This window comes from Phalacrocorax aristotelis, chromosome 6 (assembly GCF_949628215.1).
Source record: "Phalacrocorax aristotelis chromosome 6, bGulAri2.1, whole genome shotgun sequence".
Classification (NCBI taxonomy): domain Eukaryota; kingdom Metazoa; phylum Chordata; class Aves; order Suliformes; family Phalacrocoracidae; genus Phalacrocorax; species Phalacrocorax aristotelis.
Genome location: NC_134281.1, coordinates 15012294 through 15025850, shown reverse-complemented (window position 1 = coordinate 15025850; position 13557 = coordinate 15012294). Strand labels below are relative to the sequence as shown.

The 13557-nt window shown below is 35.2% G+C and overlaps 1 protein-coding gene across 2 annotated transcripts in view; it reads right to left on the bottom strand.

Moving 5' to 3' along the window:
* The window catches only part of IL17RD (interleukin 17 receptor D), a 55739-nt gene that overhangs the window by 16866 nt on the left and 25316 nt on the right, over nucleotides 1-13557 (bottom strand). For both annotated transcript variants that reach the window (XM_075096151.1, XM_075096150.1), the window contains exons 2-5: nucleotides 9323-9380; nucleotides 5803-5928; nucleotides 974-1092; nucleotides 399-519 (exon numbers count right to left, since the gene is read on the bottom strand). In XM_075096151.1, the coding sequence (XP_074952252.1) occupies nucleotides 399-519; nucleotides 974-1092; nucleotides 5803-5928; nucleotides 9323-9380 (424 nt within the window). The remainder of the gene's footprint in view (nucleotides 1-398; nucleotides 520-973; nucleotides 1093-5802; nucleotides 5929-9322; nucleotides 9381-13557) is intronic.

Here is a 13557-nt window from a genome sequence, read left to right as displayed (position 1 = left end):
CTGGCTGGGCCTGATCCCGTAGTTGTCCTGCACATGCTTGGTGAGCTCACTCGACATGAACCACTCCATAACCAAGGTCAAGCTGACAGGCCTGTAGATCCCCAGAACCTCCTTCTGGCAAGTCCTACCTGAGGCCTACTTGAAACTTTTCTTCTGGTTGTTGCCTAATGTGTATTATCACACAGCACAGATTTATCTGTGTCATCCAAATTCTTTCCCCTTAACACCCAGAACTTCCTTCAAAGACTATGTCAGTAACTATCATAACCCAGACTCATCTAACATCGTCATCTACTACATTCCTTTGTAGGGAAAGCTAAAAAGCTGGGGTGGGGCGGAGAGGGGGCACCCATTGGTGAAGAGATGATATGCAATACTACATTGTATGCAACACTTACGTCTAGTTCGGAAGAAGAATGGATGATAATTACTTTCATTTTTAATGGAAGGAAAAGGAACAATCTTTACAAAGTAATCTGTTTCAAACTTCAGATTTACAAAGGGCTGGGATTCCATTCCCTACAAAAAAGACAAGATTGCAACATAGTTTAAAATCAACTATTACAACTGAAAGTATCTTTCAAAACAGGCCCAGTTTTGCAAACATAAGCAGAAATTAATACAGTAAGAATCCTTCATCTACCCCTCCATTACACATTGACATGAGGAATCTCAGCACAGAATTGGATGTGGACTATTACAACTGTGCACGTGTACTCCAGAGTCACCCAAATGACAGTCTCCAGCTTCAGGAAAGCTCCTATAAAAGGCAAATAGACCTATCCCTGGATCAACAACTATAATTAGTTTGAAGATTAATACTTTTAAGGAAGCAACCTGCATCCTAGTAAACAGTACGTTGTATGTATATGTAGACAGAGATATATTTAGATTTATACGCAGCTTATAAACACTTTCAAGACTACTCACGCAATCAAGAACAATGAAACTCTTCTTGAAACAAAGCACTTACTCTTCGTTTAAAACTGGGGCTGAGCTGCTTTGGATCTTTTAAAACCATCTGCTGGCATTGTCTTCCCTCTGATTTTAACTCCTCAAGTATCACTCGAAATCCTTTCAGGTATTCAATCCCTGCAAACAGCAGGGCATTTAAACAGAAGGCTAATATTTCAAAATGCATAATGTGGTATTTTATGTAATTCAAATATATTTAATTTGCCTTTAAAAATAAAACTTACCATTCATACGAAATAAGTTCATGTTTTAATACCTGTTGTTGTATGTCAGTTCTTCCCACATTTTCTATCTTGCCTATTTAGAATTCAGTCTTTGGCAAAGGCTGCAATTACTACATACTTGCGTAATGCCTAGAGGAGAGGGGCCCACATCTCAGCTGAGGCTTCCAAATTATCACTGCAATATAAGTTATCATTACCTTCACCACCCTTGGGAATACTTTCTAGAAACTTCTCATTTCCATTATTAGCAATGAAATATAACATTTTGCTAGCAAGTTACAGAAGCACTCCTTTATGACATCTTCCTATAATTTCTGAGACTACCAGATTAAAGTGATAGTGGTTGTTGCGACTTCTTTAGTTCTAGTATAGTATGGGATAACAGAAAACTTGACTTAAATGGAATGGAATTTATTCCAGTGAGTGAATACTTCCAGTTACTTATAACTGATGCCAGAACTACACCCATTTTTTTCAAGTTACTCTAACACAACTAACACTCAGCAGCATCTTTACATTTTTTTGCAATTTTGTCATCATGAAATTATTTCATTACATGACTACACTGAGTGACAGTGATGCAAATGTCACAGGACAATGCTAGAGTGTTCCCCTCCAACCGTTTTGTGGCTCAGGTATCAAAGTCACTGCAGCGCTCTTCAGAATTAGCGACCCCTACTCCATCTAATTACATATTTTCAACAGCATTACATATGGCAGGATACATATTTATCAAAGACACAGCCACAGGCTTTGTAAGCTAAATGCTACATAAACCAAAATGGACGGAGTTTATGCTATGCTTGTCAAATTTAAAAAAAAAAAAGCCAAATGTATGATTTTCCATGGACCTCCTCTGTTTCACTAGTTTTCATGGTTTTGTGGGTTTTTTAAAATGTTTTACAATCTTTAGAAGATAAAGACCATGAGTTGCCCAGTGTGTTCTTAATATCCCATGGAACAAAAGCACTATTTGTGCTTACATGAAGACCATGAAAGAGAAAGTGTCCAGTCTCCGTGTTACCCGAGATGTTTCAACGGCAGTTCTGTCCACACGCTTTCCAAAGGATTAACTTCTGATCATTACAAGAACACCAAGCTTTGTTTCCCATAGAGGTTTGATTCATCCAGTCTGCAGCTGAAGATTACCAAATGCTTTCAACTGCACAATTTTGCAGAATTAAGTGTAATCTTCAATACTCTTTTAAACCCCAGAAATTAATCATTATTTTGTATCCAAAAAATTATGGAAGCAATGATTTAATACTGGGAGGCCACAAAAACATGCCAGTTTTTCTTGTCTAAAATGTTTTATTTAATAAATGCAGGTCTAGGCTAAAAAATTTATATCAAGTTTAATAAATACACATTTGCATTTTTAGCCATATCTCATCATTTAGGATGCAATCCTACGACATAAATGGGAACTTCCAGCTCTCGCTAAATCATAAGAAAAACCTGATTTAAAAGCTTTCTGAGGGAGTATGAACCATGAAATATCAAGTTGAGACTCTGCTGTATGAGAAAAAGAACATGAAAAAAAAAACCCAAATTTCTGGTTTAATTTTGAAAACTGTATTGTGCTTAATTCTAGTTATTTCATTGATATGAAAAAGCACCTTTGCAGTTAACATTCTTTAATGAAGTATTAAAAACATTCAAGAAGGGAGCTCCACCTCTTTCATTTGCTAAACACTGGTAACTAAAAAAAAAAAAAAAAAAAGTTTATATTAAGTTACTCTATTTAGGACCTTAATTAGTGTGAAGAAAAAGATGTTGACCAGGTGTTGGTACAGCGAGAGTGGACTGTAGTGCAGTGGTCTCCAAATTCTGTTGGTCGTGCACTCCTAACAACAAAAACTTTGAGCACAAACCCCCAGTATATTTATAAAATACACATATGTATTACTGTGCTATACATACACATATATACTTATATATGCTGTATATACTGTAAATATTCTATGCATTATCAAGTATACACAAAAACAAAACTTAAAAAGCATGACATAAAGATTAAAAGCTATTTTAAAAATATTTTTTATTAACGATACAAAACTTTTTTGGTCCCAGTTAAAAACATTATCATAATGATATTTTTGAGTGAGAGCTATGTGATTGAATAGGCTTCCTTTTTTTTTAATTTAATCTTTATTTAACACCTTGTGATACGGCAATTTGAAGGTCTTGTTCTAAGTTCAGTTTAATTCATTACTTGGTTTTAATGGCTGTCAGAGCTGAAAAAATAACCTTACAAAGATACATGGATCCAAATGGAGGAAGTGCATCATCAGCTGCATTTACTAAATCATGATACTAATTCTTCACTTCCATCCTCTAATTATGCAAAGGCTTTTCTTGAAATTTGGCTAATAAATTTCTGTCTTCCCTGATGTCAATTGTTCTTGCAAACTAATCAGAATGTGTTGCATTTTTATATTTTTTAATAAATGGGTTCAAAACCCACTGAAACTCTGCATTCAGAAAAAATTTAAACAGGCTGGGAAATTCTGTTTCCTGATATTTTAAGTGTAAAAGTATGAGAGTTTTTATAGGTGAGAAGCTGGCATTGTTTTCAGCAACAAAGTCACATAAAAGGAAACATTTCCAAACACCTATTTTCAAAAAGCTCCTTCCACTGCATGTGTTTCTTTTGAAAAGCAGTTACTGTCTCACTCATTGTTAAAATGTCACCTCTACCTTGAAAAGACACATTAAGTGTGGGTTTGGGGTTTTTTGTTTGTTGTTGTCGTTTGGTTGTTGGGTTTTGGTTTGGTGTGTTGTTGTTGTTTTGGGGGTTTTTGTTTGGTTTTGGTGTTTGTTTTGTTTTAATATCTGTTCAGTAACATACTACTGACAGGCACTTGTCATCACAGAAAAGGTGAGCAAATTTGGAACACTTGTCTTTTTGTGAAAGAGGAATGCTTAACTCAGACGTCTGAGTCTGACAGTTCTTAATCACTTTGCCACAAGATAACCAGTGAACCTCTGTGTGGCACAACAGATTTTCATGGTCTACTATTTAAATGTCTTGTTTTTATAAAACTAAGCACACCGATGACATCCTGTGCACTTCTGGCTCCAGCTTCATTGCTGAAATAGTTTCCCTATGAATGATGCAATGACTGAATTTCATGTGTGGTGCTACCTCTGTAATCTTACGCCAGAATCTTTCTCTTTTTTTCATTCCAATATTTCCCTGGATTATTTCAGCCAGTTTTGCTGTGGCAGGAAGAACAAGTGTTTCCTCACCAGTATGTGGCTTTTTTTGTCTTTGACTATTGAGTAAGAAATCTCAAAAGAGATTTCACAAAATGAGGCTTCTAAAAGATTTCTAAAAGATTTACCATTAAGGTTAGTGAAATTTTTTACTTTATTGGTATCATGTGGCTTCAAGCATCACTGAAAAAAATTGTAGAGGTTTGTCTTCATATTCTGGATGCTTAGTTTTCAAATGTCTTGCTAACTGTGGTGGCTTCACAGTATTAGCTAATACCTCAAGGTACACTATATGCTTTGGGCAAGGTTCATCATTAACAATGGCAGGTGTAAATCTGTATTTCAAGTAGTCTTGATAATTTTGGCAACTTTTTATCAGAACTGATTAAATAATAATTGTTTTTACCTTCTAATGTGGCTGACAAAGAGCCTGTACTAGGAGTAGGGGAACTGTCAGCTCTACTATTTTCCTATTGGTCGTGTGTGCTCACATTATTAGTATTATCTTCAATTACCTTAAGCCGCTTGTCCATTTCATCATGACAGTTAGTTTGGTTAAAACAAGATAAGATAATCAGTAAAGCCACTTAACCTGGCACACATACACTGCAAACCATTGCAATATGCTGAAAGCAAATGAAGGAGTGAAGGCCCCGTTATGAACCTCTCCGCATTGCAGAACACCCACTCTTCATTCAGGATACCTCATGTACCACACGTGAAACATGAACATCTGACACAGAGACCAAGTAAGGGTGCTAGTGTGAATCCATATATTAAATACTAGTAAAGCTTAGTTTTACTTTTCAAGATTTTAAAAAAATACATAAATAGAAGTTCTAAAATTTTCTTCACATGCCCCAGTGGATCACCTTGTGCACCCCCCGCTTTGGAAACTACTGCTCTAGTGGGCATCAAGGTACTTCCAGTGACTTTTAAGTGACTGAGGAATATTTTTAGTGACCAGACCTGACAAGGAAACACATTAAAGTTTGTATAGCTATGATTAAATAATGTTTTCGACCTGCATCCTAGAAAATCTTTAAGTGTACTGGCAATTAAACTCAGTCAATGCCTGAGATGCAACAATGCCTCGGGGCAGAGAAAGAAGTCAGGGCTATTAAGCAGTTATGAAGAGCAGGACAATTCAACAAACTGGAACAGCAAAAAGTAGCATATGGCTGCAAAGAGCATCCTAGTTGTAAGGGCATTTCAAGTGAGCTAGGTAAAAGAGCAGCTTTGCAAAGCTGTTAAGAATGTCTTTCTTCTTAAGCAGTTTGCTTCAATGATTCCAAGCATAATTTACTTATTTTACTTAATACCAAATAGCAAGAAGTTATTACCAAAGACATGATGAATTAGTCCATTTCTCTCTGCTACTTACCGATGGTGTTTGCTGTCCAAAGTATTGTAACTGCAACCTGTTCATAACATGCATACTGACTGACTGTTATATTCTGCACATCTCCAATCACATGTTTTCCCACAGAATTCAGATAAGGCGTGCAGTCTAAAAATATGGAGAAATAAACACTCTAAGAAAAACATTGTAGCTGATGTTCTTGTGCCATACCACAGCAAGTAAATCATAGTCTGCCAACAGCACTTAATCTTAAATATCTATCCAAGCAACCGGTTTCCAACATGACCCGCATCTTTTCATGTAAATAAAGAATTAAGTTAATTTCCTAATATTTCTTCAAGACTGAGCAAAGTAAAAAGTACATGTGCACTATTTATTCTATAAAAGTACTGGATAGTAAATCTAGATGAAGCTTTTGTCTCGGGACACTTGAAAACACAAAACTTTACAAATCATTGAGCACAACCACTTTCACCAATTGCAAAACCCCAGTTCACAGAACTCCAAAGGAAATTACCAGTTTATAATACCAGTGTAGCCTGTGCCACAGTATGAGTAAAAATGACACATGTTGTTCTCCCAAAAAAGAACAACTTTTCCTCACTGATTACTCAAAACAATATGAAGATTAACATTGATTTTGTGCATGTACAGTGCTTAGAGCAAGAGAATGTTGGTCAATGATCAGGTGCATATGAGAACAATGAACAATGTGAAGCTTTAGAACTGGTGCTCAAGAAGTGCTTTTTAACCACGACACTGCTTGATTCTGACCACAAAGAACCTACTGCCTAAATCCATGTCATCTCTGTTATCCAGGCAGTAGCCGCAGCCCTGTAAGACCATTTTCCTGTCATTGGATCCAGTCAGAACTGGTTTTGTCTTGTTATCCTCACAAAATACAGTATATTCCCTACAGTTACAACTCTGCGAACATGTGATTATAGAAAACCCCAGCTTTCATTAAAAAAATAAAATATAAGAAAAACATGCTTGACTTCATACATTCAAAAAAAGAAAACAAATAACCCAAATTTTATTACTTTTAAAGCCTTAAAATTTTTCAGCTCATACTTAGTGATAGGAAGAGAAGTAGCAGCTAGAGAATTCAATAGTCTGGAGCACAGTATGCGTGAAGATGTGTACACACAAACATTCTGTTTTTTGAACTAGTAAAGCCAACAAAATCCAGAAGAAGTTGATGAGTAGGCTATATATTACTGTCTGATGATTAATTCTAAAAAAACTGAGATAATCTATATGCTATGTATTTGTCTACAGAGAGTCTGTAGAAACAAAACATGAAAAATCAAGCGTTATGATAAGCCAATGCAGGAAATTTGAATTTAATTTGGAGGTATGATCGTAAAGGCAAGGAAAGTAAAATTATTAACTGAAAAGCAGTTTTAGAAAATGGCTTTTTACTATGAATAACAATGGTAAGGGGTCTTGTATGTAACTGCCACACAAATAAGAATAGAATAGTTTGTACTACATTGCCTTTTACAAAAGCTGGGCAGTTGGTACTTACTCTGCTGCCTGTAGAATTCTGTTGCGATGAGTGAACTCAATGACAGCATGAACTTCCCCTTAGGAGAACAGAGTATCTCTTTCAATGGAAAGTTTGAAGTAACAGTCTTTTGCTAGGTCTGGATCTAATTAATAGCAAGCCCAAGATTTTGGATCCTGGTTATTAAATTTTTATGGTCAAACGACAATTTGCCAAAATGGAATGTAGCACAAATGTCTCAAGTTTGACTGTGCATCACTGATTTACATTTTTTAAGAAAACAGATTTAGGAAGAAAACAGCAGGGAAAAATTGTACTTTTCAGGAAACCACTTCTTTTAGTTGAATATAAGTGAAATACTAAAACTTACAAACATTTGTTTTTCACCTGAATAAATAATCTAACCAACTAATTTAACAACATAAAACACAGTTTGCTAGAGTTGCTGCATGGCAAAATAAAAAGCCTTTAAACCACAGCCAGCAACCCAAGTTCTCTTTTTGTGCTGGCTTATTCAAGATAAGTATGTGTTTTCATATTAGACGAACTCTTTAACCTTAGTATCAGGGAACTCTTTTTGTAGTACAGCAGAACTCAAATAACTCCTTTGTCCAGGAAGCATGCGGTGCCAGCAAAATTTTGAATTAACACTTGTCATTGGTTCAATACAGTTCCTGGTGCCAGACTTAATGGAAAAAACATGGCAGATACTGAGACTTAAACAGACTCCATTGTGTTAACTAAACGTGGGGATCTCTGTTCTAACGGGTATTGCTTCCTGTTTTTCTTTTAAGTAGATTAAAAAAAAAAAAATTCTTAACTCTGTTGTAGCACCACTTACCTCTTATACAATCTGATGTACTGAAATTTTGCTCACTTGAAATATTTAACATCAAATTAGACTAAAAACTTCACAATGAAGGATCTCAAATTCAGAAAATAACACAAAAATAGAGGAACAACAGGATGATCAGAATGAAACAAAAGCACTATTGTTAGATTGTGATACATGCTCTCAGTGATTAAATTTTACCCACATTCAGCATCTGAGGTAATTTCTTCAGGTAGGCAAAAAAACCAGCCTGTGACTTGCACTGGCATTAATACAAATATTACTGCCGTAAATTAGGACAGTCTTGTGACTGTACATTGAGTTTGTATTGATGATGGCCACTAACTGCCCAAATTAACATAAATTCCCAATGTAGTCAATAGTCATACTTTACTGACTAGACAACACAGCTGACAAAAACCTTTAAAAAAATTAAGACAGTAAGATACAGCCATTTAGTAGACATTTGAAGTATTATTGCTGCAACCTGCTATTTACTGTTATTATGCTAGAGATTACCTCCTTCTTAGTTTAGCTGCAAAACAGACCACATCTGCCGTAGTACTAAAACCATCTGTCTCTTCTGAAAATGTACACCGCAATTTTCCACTAACCTGGTCCTTTAACACTGTAGCTAATGAAAAGTTCCAACTACTTCAACTAGATGAAGAGACGCCATTCATCTTCAATATTCATATTCAATATTAATCCTTGCTAAGACACATTTTTAATATACTCCCTGTATACAAATACAAACTACATATTTTCTGCCTTGAGACACACTTTACAGCACTTTCCCCCAAAATTACATATCAGAGAAAAGATGTTTAAAGCTTGAAATAATCCTTCTTTATGAGTTAGTGTGTAGTGTACCTTGCAATGACTACATTCTTTCACAGAATAAAACCATTCTCTATAATTTTCTAGCCAAATACTAGGTAGATGATGTAGACCAATCTGAAAGTGAAACTACTACAAATTATTTGATCTTTTTATTATCAATGAAACACAGGAAGGAGAAAATCCACCAGACCCGGCAGAAACAAATCTTGATTTTAAAATGACTAAAATAAATTTCTATTCAATACTAAAGAACTCATCCTATTCTTAGAGCCATTTTTGAGAGACATGTTGCTATATATTAACAACTGTGATGGAGTCCTTGATTTTTGTGAATATAGTGCAGATTTTCAACTTACTGTCATATTTAAAGGTGATATTGAGTAGTCCATTGTTCTTGGTGACTGATGACAGCCCCTGTAGAGAAATATCAGGAAAAGAATTTGAGTAAAGCAAGCTACTTTGAACTTACGTAGATTTTTATTTTGCAAATAGCTTGTTGAAGGACAATGGAACTCACGTTTTTTTTCTTTCTGTTTGGGCACACTATCGGTCAATCTGAACAGAAGCAATGACAGAACAGACTGCTTACACCTGCGTGCACTCACCTGTCATCAACTTTCCAAATGTAATACTCAAAGACGTGAAAACAAATCAGAAATTTAAGTCTGAATATAATATTTGAATGCAGACATGAAATTGTGACTTCAGTAGTATGACTTGCCCAGTAGATGTGAATCACAGAAGCTTATTTTTGAAAGAAGGTTATGTGATGTTCTCAACTTCTACCATCTAGGTTAATCATGCCCATACAAAAACCACACCTTTAATCAAGGTTTAATGACAAATCAGTTTGGGTTCTCCATGGCAAATACAATGCAAGAAAAGAGAAGAGAGAATGTCAGCCTGAAAAAGCTGACCTCAATTCCACAGTTGTGAAAAAGAGTATCCAAAGTTCCAACAGAGCAAAGAAGTAATGTCACTGCTAAGCACTGTGGTCGTAGCACTTTAACTGTGTCTTCTTGGTGAAGGTCATTGTCATGCAAGAAATGAAAGGTAGGAGCAAAACAGTAGAAGAATTGATTAAAGAGCACTCATCACCTCCCAGACACTCCTCATCTCATTAACTACCTCAGAACAGCTGTCTGAAGGACTCTATTTTGTCAACTAGGCAAAGTAACCCACCAAGTTTTCAGCACACTCAGAATTCATCTATAATCAAGTCATGCTTTTTTCATAAGTATAATATTATCCAGTGCTCACAAGAACTACACAGTACTCAAAGCTTAGCAAAGACAGAGGTATGATAAGCCAAGACACAAAGCCTGTGGCCTGGTTCATCAGTGTGCCTGAGCTGTATATGGGAGAAACTTACTCCAGAGAGAGTATCAGTGTCCAGTGTCCACATATGTGCCCACATCTATCCTTCATTAAATTATTTTATACACATATATTTGTATGTAACTTATGTGTCTGTGCCTGATAGCATTCTTCTGGAATTTATATCTCCTTGTGCTTTGAGTCTTATGTGGCTTATGTACTGGACTACTTTTCTGTTGCGTTTATTTATGAAGGGCACCCATATAGAGGCCCCAATCATTTTGAAATTCATTATAGACATTTTAAAGAAATTCTTGCTGAGAACTTCTTAAATAGACAAAAACAGACGTGGAGAATTGAAATTTCAATCTACCCACTGATTATTGGCTAAAATCAACAATAGTTAAAGGAGAACAAATGAAACAGTGGATTTCCAACTGAAATAATTCAGATAATTATATCCCATAACTTTTCCAGTAGAAGTGCATACTGCAGAAATCCATTATGCTACATCAGACACCCCTTTCTATTACCATATACTATTAAAACAGATAATGCCATCCTTGCTGAGCATCGCGGAAACTGAGGGCCAACTGGAGAACTATACCATTGCTCTCCCAGGGAGGAATCCAGACACACAGGCAGGCTGACGAGTCTGCTCTCTCTTCTATACTCATAGAAAGAACTTTGGACTTCAGAGATGCGACAACTTACCCTTGAGAAAGCAATGAAATTGTTCTTGAAACACACAATGTAGCGTCACTTTCACCCTTACTAGGCACAAAGTTGAAAACTGGAACAGTGATTCTTATGGAGTAATATCATTCTCTGAAAGGCAGATAACATCATATCTGCCATTATCTTAAAAAGTACCACCTTTTACAAATAATTGTATCTGGGTTTACTGCTACAGTGTAAAGCACAGAAGTTAATAGTATAAAAGGACTGCAACAGTAATTAGACATTGTCAAGATCACTGGTAAATATTCACTGTGTCACTTAGTAGTCAGACACTGGTATTTATAATTAAAAACAAGGTATGAGTTAAGTTACCTTTAAAAAAAAAAACCAGTAAAACACCACGTAAAGGATGAAAGCAAATCAGATCTTGATAGTATTGTTAGAAGTTAAATTTGTAATCTCACTTTCTTCTTAGGTGGCTTTTCATTTGTTTAACTTTGATTCAGTTTGGCATTAAACAAGCTGTTATCAAAAAAGGTTTCCTGAAACAGGAAGGCATCAATTTTTTTCAGTCTTAACTTTTCTATTAATACCCATTCAATTCTAACTCATTCTCTGTTTCTCCCAAAGTATATAAAATGTTGTTTAACTTACTACTACAGCAAAACAGAGACATTACGTGTTTGATTAAAAAATGAGAAAAAAGAAACTATTGACTTTTCGTACCTACAAATAAAGGCAGATAAAAATATCAAATCAATTAATTATTACTTCTCTTCCTTTTGCATCGTAGAGTTGAAGTTCTGAGACACAAATTTCACCAAACCCCACAGAAAATTAGCACACATATTTTTAATCCATTAGATAGGATCTTTTATATCCTATATTTTAAAAAATATAATGTAGCAATGCTTTTCACAGCACCTTTAATTGCACTTCTACTGGGATTATGGTGACACCACAAAATACGTAACGGTAGATGTATAAATCAAAATACCACAACCTATTAATAAAGTAGATGCAAAAAGTAAATATAGCATAAGCCACACTGCTGAAATTAAGCAGCACATGAGACTTACTGGTTGTACAAATTTGCTCTCAAATGTATAAAAGGTGCAAAAAGGCTGCAGTAATTCGCGTGAGAATCAGGGTCACCTTAAGGTGTTGAACTAGATAATTGTCATAGTAGTTATAAGTTTAAACATTTAAGCTAGTCAGACAGTTTCGTCATGCTAAATTTTGGTATTTATCTTCCAAGTACTTCCTGCTGAGAGTTTAAAAATCCAGTCTTCCAGGAAGCATTCCCTTATTTTTAAGCTATAAAGTAACTGCTATTTAAATGGCTTATAGCTAAGACAACTTGTTTAGAGCATCTTCCTTTAAAACTATAAAAACTAATGTTATGGCCTTAGGGCTCTACATTCGTAGCTAATTAACCACTAACATTTGTTGAATTTACATGCAGCTTTTAATTTACTCTAAACTTTACTAGAAAGCAAGTCTCTATTGCCTGGAGCTTTGTCTACAAAATCCCTTTGGTCCACATACCTCTAGACACACTGACTGAGAAGGAATACATAGGAAAGAAAACAGCCAAAACATCTTTTATGTAGAACTATAGACCACTGATCTTTAAAGAGATAATCAAAGTTGAAATGTGCACAGATTAAATAACAAATAATCTTTTTTGTCAAAAAGCGGGCGGGGGGGCATTATCCACAACAACATTAAATCTCACATTACGTGAGCTCAAAGCACAGAACTTCACAGAAAACATAATAAGCTAAGATCCAAATCCTGCATCTATATTGAGCAAGCAAGACAGAAACAATTACCATCACATACCTCAAATGACAGAGATCAATGTTGAATCTGTTCCTCAATCCACATGAACAGCTTGAATAGTTAAGGCTAAGATCCTAAGATATCTTAAACCAGAACAGTTCTGAATAACACTAATACACATCATCTCCTGAAGAATGAATAACTCATTTGGATGTGCAGGAATTTCATTTTATTTAAATATCCATCTTTCAACATGAAAGAGCACACGTATTAATAAGAGGCAAAGACTATTACATGAAGTTAACCTGCATTTTTGTTTGTTTATATTTTGCTAATATCTACCCCTCATTTATCTTAACAACTTATTAATGAAATGCACTCAGAACAACACTTTCTACCCATTACTAGGCCAGAAAGGAAACAAGATTACATTCCCAGAAATAAAGCTTAAATGAAACCTTTAACCACAGGAACTAATTGTACCTCCAAGAAAAGTTATATTTAACTAATGTCTGTCATCAAAGGCAGAATTAAATACAATGGAAAGAAATAAAATATCTGCTTAACTTTTACTGTTGAACTTTTCCCTCTTCCTTTCAATCTAGAACATATAATGTTTCATATTTGAAAGTAACATCTATATTTTATATTTGACGACTGCTGCCAGCGGTGGCATTGGTGATTTCAGAATTGTCCTATGAATAACGATTTTTACAAATAATATTGCAATATACTCCAACATTCAACTTCTGTTGAGCAAACACTTTTTCATTCAGTAAAAGCAATTTATGCATGTGAACAAGCACTG